The sequence below is a fragment of the Centroberyx gerrardi genome, chromosome 14, assembly GCF_048128805.1.
Source record: "Centroberyx gerrardi isolate f3 chromosome 14, fCenGer3.hap1.cur.20231027, whole genome shotgun sequence".
Taxonomy (NCBI): domain Eukaryota; kingdom Metazoa; phylum Chordata; class Actinopteri; order Beryciformes; family Berycidae; genus Centroberyx; species Centroberyx gerrardi.
In genome coordinates, this window is record NC_136010.1 from 13,889,107 (window position 1) to 13,898,710 (window position 9,604).

The 9,604-nt window shown below is 42.8% G+C and overlaps 1 protein-coding gene and 1 non-coding gene across 2 annotated transcripts; one reads left to right on the plus strand and one right to left on the minus strand.

Moving 5' to 3' along the window:
- Positions 1-1,980: 1,980 nt before the first annotated feature.
- Positions 1,981-3,315, plus strand: LOC139928482 (adenosine receptor A2a-like). Its single transcript, XM_071921051.2, has 2 exons — positions 1,981-2,541; positions 2,758-3,315. Exons 1-2 carry the CDS (start codon positions 1,981-1,983, stop codon positions 3,313-3,315), a joined length of 1,119 nt encoding a protein of 372 aa, XP_071777152.1.
- A 3,896-nt stretch (positions 3,316-7,211) lies between these two features.
- Positions 7,212-7,283, minus strand: trnaa-ugc (transfer RNA alanine (anticodon UGC)). The gene has a single exon. It is a non-coding gene; the product is annotated as a tRNA-Ala (tRNA).
- Between the last annotated feature and the right edge of the window lie 2,321 nt (positions 7,284-9,604).

Consider the following 9,604-nt stretch of genomic DNA (forward strand, 5'->3'; position numbering starts at 1 on the left):
TCTGACTTTAATTTCAGAATTCTAATTCTCTTCCGTAGCAGGGTGACCAGAGGAGATTTTGCCTGAAAATGTTTCACACAAACCCACGCAGACATTTGGGTTGCGACATTCGCATTTGGTTTGTTTCTACCAACTGTTCACCTCAGCTTCTCCTCTGTGCTGTGTCTAATGTACATGTCTTGTGAAACAATATTGTTTAAAATTTGCCCTCACGCCTCAACTTTCTGTCTGGATCCAATATCTAAAAATGAATAAGAAAGAGAATTAAAGAGTAATCCTCTAGGCTGTAGGCCTACTTCAAAGTGGAAAGGGCTGTTCAGAGTGGGAACATTGATTTTCGTGAATAAACACGAAAAGGAAAAAAAAACTGATGTTCTCTATTATCTCACAGGAAACACAGCATGTTTCTAGCCTAGTACAGCGCTACTTGTCTGTCTGTCTGTCCGTCTGTCTGTCTACCTGTCTGTCTGTTTGTCTGTCTGCCCATAAGTGTACCTGCCTGCCTGTTTATCTTACACAGGCCTGTCTGTCTCTACCAAAGCCACTAGAAAGCATCATAAGAGACATTGCATTTGCATAAGAAAGAGAATGGAGAGGAGACTTGCATGCAAATGAGGATGGGCAATTTGTACCCTGTCACCTCCTTGGTAACTCACCTCTACTTACCACTCCTCCTATACAGTCATCTGATGACATTTAGCAGTCTTAAGGTTCATTTGTGTTATATTATATAATAAATATTTTAGTGTTTTTTTTAGTTAGTGAAACATGCAGAAGCAACATAGAACTTAAAAAGAAAGAAATCTAGACTACTAACTACTTATCAGACTGTAAAAGAAAAAATATGAACCTATATACGTTAAAGAAAAATTAGATGCCAAGATCTGGAAATGATATGTGTGTGTGTGTGTGTGTGTCTGTGTGTGCGTGCGCCTGCATGTGTTTATATTTATATGTTCTTTTTTTTCAACATCTAAGCCATCCTCCACTGTTTTGAGTCTTTGAACCACCACATATACTGCTGGAGACTCGGTGCTGCACTTGATGTCACTTCATTCTTTTTCTGATGTGATAGACAAATGAATATGCATTAGTGAGCCATCTCTAATGCATACTGTAAGCACCTGAGAGGGATATGATTCAGTTTAAGAGCAGCCGGCTTTGGTTGCTATGGCATCTTTTAAAAACATAAAACGAGGATGCAAAGAAGCCTAAACCTTATTTCTATGAGTATTATTATACAGTTTTGAGTACTGCACATGAAAGCAGCCAATTAGCTCGCTAACATGCATGAAAATGAATCTTGTTTTATTGTGAACAAAAAAATTGTGAGAAGAATCAACAGTGAGTCACTAGTTCTCTGCCTTAAAGAGTAGGCGTACAAGCTGTGCAAGGCTTAATACTAGCTTGAGTGTTTGAGAGTGTGTGACACCCAGGTCTTACAGTGGCGAGGGTGCGGATTGCTATTGAATGAAATGCAGCAGCGATGGCAGAAGAGGTAGCGTGAATGAGCAGCAGGTAATATAACCTTCTCCGATTTGTTGGCCTCATATATTCTGATAAGATTCTGTAGGGAACAAATGTGTGAGAGACAGTTTGATAGATTCATGCCTGCATCACAGTTAGAAATACACATGCAAACTCTATAGGGTGATTTTGCTAGAGCATTACAAAAGTGCACCATATCAATATGACACTCAGGACTCTGTGTTCTTTGTCAGCAAATAACGCTTTTGCTCATTTGAGGCTGTTACCCACCTGTTGAGTATTTCATAGTGCAGCTTGAACATTAGTTTCTGTTTTCTATAATCGTCGATTCAGCCCACTGGAATTTACATCCAGTCTCTTTCTGCATCCTTTCAGATATTTGAAGGATGATTTTACCAACCATCATGACAACCGACTGTTCACCTGTTGACCCTGTCTCTGCTTATTGAATGGTTTTACTTTTCCACCTTTCTTATCAAGGATATCAAAACAATGGATACTAGCTGCACTCATTCCCTGGCCACAACTGAGAAAATTCAGATTCTGAGCATTTGTTTCATGCTGGCTCTGTCATTGGCCATAACGTTGGGCAACGTTGTCAGCCTGTCTGTGTTTCTTGGCTCCCAGCACTTCCGGAGTCCTCAAGGATACCTCAAAGCCTCTTTGGCCACTGCTGACCTGGCTGTCGGGGTCCTGGTCATCCCTTATTCTGTCTACAATGAGATCCGAGCACTCTTGGCAGCTCAGAGAGGACTGGTCTCTGGGTCTTCGCCCAGAGAACTGGAACTGCGGGGGTTCAGCACTTGCTTTCTCGTCGGCCTCATATTTGCTGGTTGCACCTTAGTCTCTGTCTTCACCATCTTCCTCTTGTCAGTGGAGAGGAGTATAACGGTTCTGAGGCCCCTGCATAAGAATGTGCTGGTGACCAAGGGCAGGACCGTGGCTCTGATCCTCGTCTCCTGGCTCTTCTGTTTCACCCTGGCTGTCGCCCCACTTCTCCTCATTGAAGACATTACTCTGGAGTACAGTCGCTGCAGCAAGATGTGCAACTATGTCATCTCTAATGCAGGGAGGAATTCACACTCACGCATCCAAGTTAGTGTCTTATTCTATGTCTTATTGTTCTTATTCTACCACATTTTTTGATAAATTTACTCATCCCTCCCTTTTATCTGCCCGGTATTCAAGCTGTGTGATCTGTAGTTGTCTGTGAACCACATACCATGACCTCTTGACCTCTCTTTCTCTTCACTCTTTCCATCTCAACAGAGCACCACAGCAGGAGGGTGGAGCGTTATGCTCCTGTTCCCTGCCTTTGACTTCTCTGTCCTGGGAGCCACCTCTCTCCTGAACCTGCTAACTTTCTCTGCCGTGCGCCGCTTCTGCCGCGACCGCAAGAACGTCTGCACCCCGGCCTCTCGCCTACACAGGGGCCCGACCTTCTCTGACCTCCGAGCTGCCAAAACCATCCTGATCCTCACCGTCCTGCTGTCCGCCTCGGTGGCCCCAGTAGCGGTTCTGCTGGTGGGGAACGCCGTGGGGTTTACCTGGTGTCACTTCTCCCTTTACGTCTTCTGGATCCTGGCCTGCAGCAGCGCGTGGAACGTGCTCATCTACAGCGCCAGAGACCGCCGTTTCTGTCTGAGAGTGCAGGAGCTTTTCCTGGGATGGAGGCGGCCCAGGAGAGGGGTGAGGGGCACAGCCACAACCAGGACCCCCACCGCTGGGCTGAATCAGGTGAATCACCCAGGGCAATGTGTGGCGGTCTTCAGGCAGGTGCCGACCACCGGCCCAGTGGTGACTCTGAACGTTGGACTACAAGAATAGCACCTATAACATCCCCTGACAGATGGCATTAGTGCTACACGTCGTCCCACAGTATCTGGCATCAGGTAATGCATCACCATTACCATGTGAGGATAAATGCTTTCGGAACATTTTGATAGATCTGAAATAAGAGTGTTAAAGATTGCTGCAATAAACCACATAGTTCAAGCAAATGAAATTCTTTACTCTTACATAGAAGCGGCCCCATTCATTAGGTTTTGGAAGCATGTTGATTGTTTGCACAAGGTCGTTGAGGCTGTGACGTCCATAATCCATTCTGTCTTTCAGAGAGAGGATCTGTCCTCCTTCACATTTCAACAGATTGAAATGACTCAGCCTGCGGGGAAATTGGGAAAAAAATGCAGTTCATGTTTTCTTTTTTTAAAAGAAAAAGAGAGAGTTTCTATATGTGCGTATGTGTATGTGTGTGTGTGTGTGCATATGTGCAATAAATACTTGATCAAATGCACCTGTGTTCTTTATTCATCTATCACCGCCATATAATAAATAACACAATCTAATATTTGTTTTTTGGGCGAGGGTCGGAGATCTGCTGCCGCATGATGCGCTGTACAATCGTTTGGCAGGACGGCTGATACAGTTACATATAAGCAAACACGACCTCAGATGGAAAGGAAACATTTCCTATTTTTATAGAGGTGGTGAAAAGCTTATATTACCTCATAACACACTGTGGAAACTTGAGGTATCATGTGTCTTTTTGCTTCATTTGTTGTGTATAATAAAGTGTTTTTGTGGCTTTGCTACATTTTGTACATTTGTTTGTTGTGCCCACCTTTGAAGAATTATTGTAGATTATATTAATATATATAATATATACAGAAATAAAGTAGATTACACTTCCTAACCTCTCCAGTACAATTTGCTATCACCTCAAGTACCCATGCACACGTGTGTCTAATATATTCAAGTACGCGTGAACTCATGCACACACATACACACACACACACACACACACACACACACACACATTTGATAAGGTTATACAACCCTTCTGTGTGAAGGGAGATGTTAATGGAGATGGAAGTAACAGGAATTAGTGATGGCCAGATGTGTGTGTGTGTGTGTGTGTGTGTGTGTGTGTGTGTGTGTGTGTGTGTGTGTGTGTGTGTGCTGGTGGGGGGTTTAACTGATGTCCATCTCTGCTCTAACCTTATCTGGACAGGACGCTGACACCATGCTCCCACTGCAGGCTCGCTTTGAAGTCTGGTATGATACCAATAAAGTTCATCTGAAGGCCAGTTGCTTTAGCTCTGAGGAAAATAAACACTCCTCTGGTGACCACTTGAAAACTTTCATTCCAAGACATCAACCATTTGAAAACCAGACGCCCTTACAAAAATACTGTCATAAACCTTTCACTTCTTCACTGTTGTCATACACTGCTTTCTTACAGAAATTCAATGATGTTATCCAACTAGTCTGATAAGAGTCCAAAATTAGCCTGTAAATCAAATCCATATTTTTGAGAAAATCTGTCATCCCTAATCTGTTGTTATTTGCACCGATCTATTATTACAAGACTCCTGAGTCATTTACTGTTCACTGTCTCAGCTCTGTCAGACTAATTTTGGCCCAAGAAAGGAACAAACTATTATGAAGTGGCGCCACGCAGTGTTCAGTTGTGGAATTGATCTACTGGGGACATGATTCTGTTAATAAACCACAAGAGGGCAATCAAAGACCAATAATGACAAAAGCCTTTTCTAGGTCAGTGGTTTTAAGTCAGAACTGAAACAGTGTTCAGATACAGTATCATCCTGATGGTATGAATATATATATACACTATATATATATATGAGTAAGTTGTCAAGGATGCAAAATTCACATTCATTTACATTCTCATCAACCATAATCATTCAAAGGGCTCAATCACACAGCTGTCAAAAATATATTGCAATGACATCAAAGACTTGACGAATGCCACTCCTACAGCCTGATGACACCACACACACGCACACACATGTGCACACACAGTCACCGCATGCTAAATTAAAGAGACTAGACACTGTGGAATGTGTGTGTTGTGCCATGCCCCAGCTGGAAAAGGTCAACAGTGTTCAATGGAATTCAAGAGGGTGTGACAGAGCCACATCTATCTATTGTGTCTGATGAATCAGCAACAAAAAACATCCCACCCTTGATGGTTTCAGTATGTACAGTACATTAATGACATCTTGATACATTCAATTTCTGATGAAGTCATATGTCCTGTGTGCTCACCACAGCAGCAGGCAAAATATATAGTTCCATTTTGTGTTCTCAGGGACTTGAAGTGTCTTTAAGCGATGATAAAAATATATATATATATCTTGCTTGTGTAGCTATGCTTATACAGTGCTGATATGTGTGCAAATTCAGCAGGGCAGTCCAATGTGTCTACAGCTTAGACTTCAGATATTTAACCTTTGGAGCTTCTCATGGCTGATTGAAGTCGACCTGTATAGAAATGAATGGGATTTTCTGAATACTCTGGATTCTTTACTCTCACTGGTTAACTGTTGTATCTGTGTGGACATTGTTAAACTCCTGGTCTCTGTATTTTTGGAAACTGGGGCAAATTTGTGTGTACAGTAGTCTATACATATGTAGCCTGTAGGTGAAGTACAGTATGTTACTGGAGCGTCAGATAAGAATGACTGACATGTTTCCTCAGGAGCGCTTATTACGTGACACCTGGGGAATGGATCTATGGCAGTTATGTAAAGACGACTCTTGTGTTTAAAAAAGATTTTTAGGTTGTAATGTTCACCCACATGTGGGTTAAGCAGTAATGGCCGCCTGAATAGTAGATGTGAGGGCTTGACCCTTGGAGTGGTCTTGTTTCATGGCAGATAGTGTGTCCTGCCGCTCAACCGGCCTCCACTGAGTTTGCTAAAAGGAGACGACACTGATCTATGGCAGCCTTATTTTTTCTAGGTTAGGGATTGGAGTACGTGAGTTGCTCTTTGTAACCTTAACTCATAACCCAAAAAGAGCGCCTTTCCCGGGGGTTTCTCCCTCTCTGCTTCTCTTACCGTGCTGTGGCAGCAGGTTGAGAGGTTGCAGGGTTCTTTACTGCTGATCTAAACCCCTTCACTGCTGACTGGGTTGTTTCGACAGGTCAAAGGTTAACTAAAACTAAAAGTAAGGATAAAATCATCATGCATGAAAAAACATATTAGTAGTCTGAAATAAAAAATGAAAACTAAATATGATGAAACAAAAAAAAAACCTCAAACTAAAATGTTTGCCTGAATCCAAAAGTAACTGAATGATACTATGCCCTTCCAAAAGCTATTTTCTGTTTTGAGATATATTGATATAGATATGGAAATATACAAGTACTACCAATAGGCCTACACTCCATACAGGCCCAACTGCTTAAACAAGAAACAAGAAATAAAATTAAGCAATAGGAATCAATAAACCAAAACCAAACAGTTATGAACAATGAAACCTGAAGTAGAACAAACATGCTAACTTAAATTAAGCAAATTAAATTAAATTAAATTAAAATGAGGAAATCCTAAATAATCCTTGACAGCTATTGTTAAAAGATAAGAGTTATTTTTGAGGTGGCAGTTATGTATGCTCATTAATGCCTTGATAAACCCCAAATTATTTTCCCTAATTATTTCCTAAATTCGGTTCGGATTTTGGCCTTTTACAGTAGACCATTACTATTTTGTAATGATCATACACTCGAATCAGTATGGAAAATGCCAGTTCAATGGATTTGTAGTGAACTGGGATTTCATGGAAAATCTGCATAGGATATTTAATTGTTTCCTTGTTCGTTGTTTTGTACTTTTGTCGTTGCAGACTGAAGGCGATCTCAGTCGCCACCAGTCTTGTCCCAGATTGATAACAGAAGAAAGACTTGAAAAAAAGAGTGGAGATGCCGGGGATTGAACCCGGGGCCTCATACATGCAAAGCATGCGCTCTACCACTGAGCTACATCCCCTACTGGTTACATATACGTGTTACAGTGATACATATAGTATCGATGAGCTGACACAGTCCTCAACAGAGCTGTAAAAGGAGCTGGTAGAAGGGAAGGGTATTTTTGTCCTGGCTGAGACTGAATTATGTAATCTGAGGTTGACCTCAGCCTGCACGTTTTCAACCCTTGCACTCTCCCTGTGTTGTGTTGTGGTGTGTTTGTGTGTGTGCACGTGTGTGTGTGTGTGTGTGTGTGTGTGTGTGTGTGTGTGTGTGTGTGTATGTACTGTATGTATGTATGTGTTTGTATGGGGGAATGTGCATGATGACCCACCAGTTGAACTTTTGCATGGCAATAATTCTCCTTGAAGGGGTATCAACAAAACATTTTCTGTTTTTTTAATGTGGAACAATCGTGTAGTATGACATTCATCCTTTATGTTTGATAAAAAATCAATAAAGTTACAAGTAAAAGTGATTTCTATTTTTTATTTTTTCCACATTTTTGAGTTTGTTGAAGAAATGTCATAAAGTGAACAAGCGGGACTGTGAACACAAGAACTGAATTGACGTCATGATGAATGAATGGAAAAGAAACTATGACATTGTAGCTCAGTTTCTCTTTGATTTAATCCTAGGTGCTATTTTTAGCTGCAGGCCATGTTTTGGTTCAGAGTTCGGGACACAGCTGAGCAGCGGACTCATCTTCCCACACTGACTGTGGAGAAAGGGTAAGATGGGGGGGAATAAAGAAAGATGCAGAGAAACGACTACATACAGTACCGCCTACAGTAGTTCGTCTGAGCTAAACTGAGACAGACTGAAAAACATTGCTTTCTCATCAGCCAAGGTATCCTAATCCTTTGGGGGATTAAAATAGCTCACTCGTTAAGTTTCATAATATCCTCCAGGGGAGCGTGAATGAGGGGCTGCCCTGCCCCCCCACCCCCACCCCTCCAGAGAGCACAGCCTGTCCTCACACTGTGTTTTCCAGCGCACCCCGGCCAAGGACACCACTTCCAGGCCCTGTTTGTTTAAGCCTTGTAGGGACAGACCCATGGGATACTCGCATGGCATGAGGATTGTAGGAGGGCTGAAGAAGGGAAATGGGACGAGCTGGGGGAGTGGTGGGGAGTGGAGGGGAGTGGAGGGGGGTGGGGGGTTGGGGGGTGAGAGACTGACACCTGAAGTCCCAGGCTGCTCCTCTCCACCTCTCCCTGCTGGAGAGGCAAGTGCACCTGCAACCTTAAAGGTTTGAGCCAGCGGGCGTCCCTCCAGGGTCCCACTGTCAGCTCTGTTTTGGAATGGTGACAGGGAAGCATGTTGTGTCTGTACTGAGTGAGGGACAGCAGACGAAGGTGTGTGTGTGTGTGTGTGTGTGTGTGTGTGTGTGTGTGCGTGTGTGTGTGTGTGACTTGGGGGGTTATCCAGGGACTGTAGAGTGCCGTGGAGGGGGCAGCATGTATGAACAGGCAGTAGAAGCAGTATAACTTTCTTTATCCAAGCCACAGACATCTGGATGGTACAGTCTACTGGATGGGAATAATGAGAAAACACTGTATATGCGCCAATGATAATTTTATTAGTTCACATTGGCATGCAGTTGAAAGTGCTGTAAGCTGTAAATGAGACTGCACTTAATGTTTGCATGCATCTTTTATATTTTAACTGAGCTGCAATACATTTCCATGTAGCAAAAGTTGAATTCTCCTGAATAGAATTAGTAGTGAGGGTCTACTTGCATTTCTTCTGCATTTTCCTCCACACTGTCCTTAAGCCCCTGTGACAGAGACACGCCGCAGTAGACCTGACAGGAAAACACCAGGCCTAGAAGCAGATTTCTCAAACACACAAACACACACACACACACACACACACACACACACACACACACACACACACACACACATACTGTACATATAGACATTTGGACAAAACATTTGGAGCTTGCAGTATTAACGGCTTGTTATATATAGCCATAAATTGGCCATTGAACTTTTAACAGACATGTTTTCCTTATTTCCCCTTGGGATTTACAAATTTTGACATTTTGACATTCTATTCTGGTTTGTCAGTGTCCTTTGCATGATACCTATCGGCTCACAGTGTGGATTTTGTAGATGTTTCACACACACACATACACACACGCAGACACAGATCTGTGTTTTAAATGGGCTAACATACTGTACATCCTGTATTATAGAGAGCTGTAATCTGAGCGGCCCTGCTGTGCAGTATGCAGGTCATTTACATGGCTGCTGGCACTGTGAAGCTTGTGGTAACACAGGGAGCTGGTCTGACCTATCTTCTGGTGCTGCCTCCTTATCATCTGCCAGCAGGCAG

Coding starts and splice junctions, on each gene's coding strand:
- LOC139928482 (XM_071921051.2), top strand. CDS start 1,981: ATGGATACTAGCTGCACTCATTCCCTGGCCACAACTGAGAAAATTCAG. Junction 2,542..2,757: donor GCAGCAAGATGTGCAACTAT/GTCATCTCTAAT, acceptor CCATCTCAACAG/AGCACCACAGCAGGAGGGTG.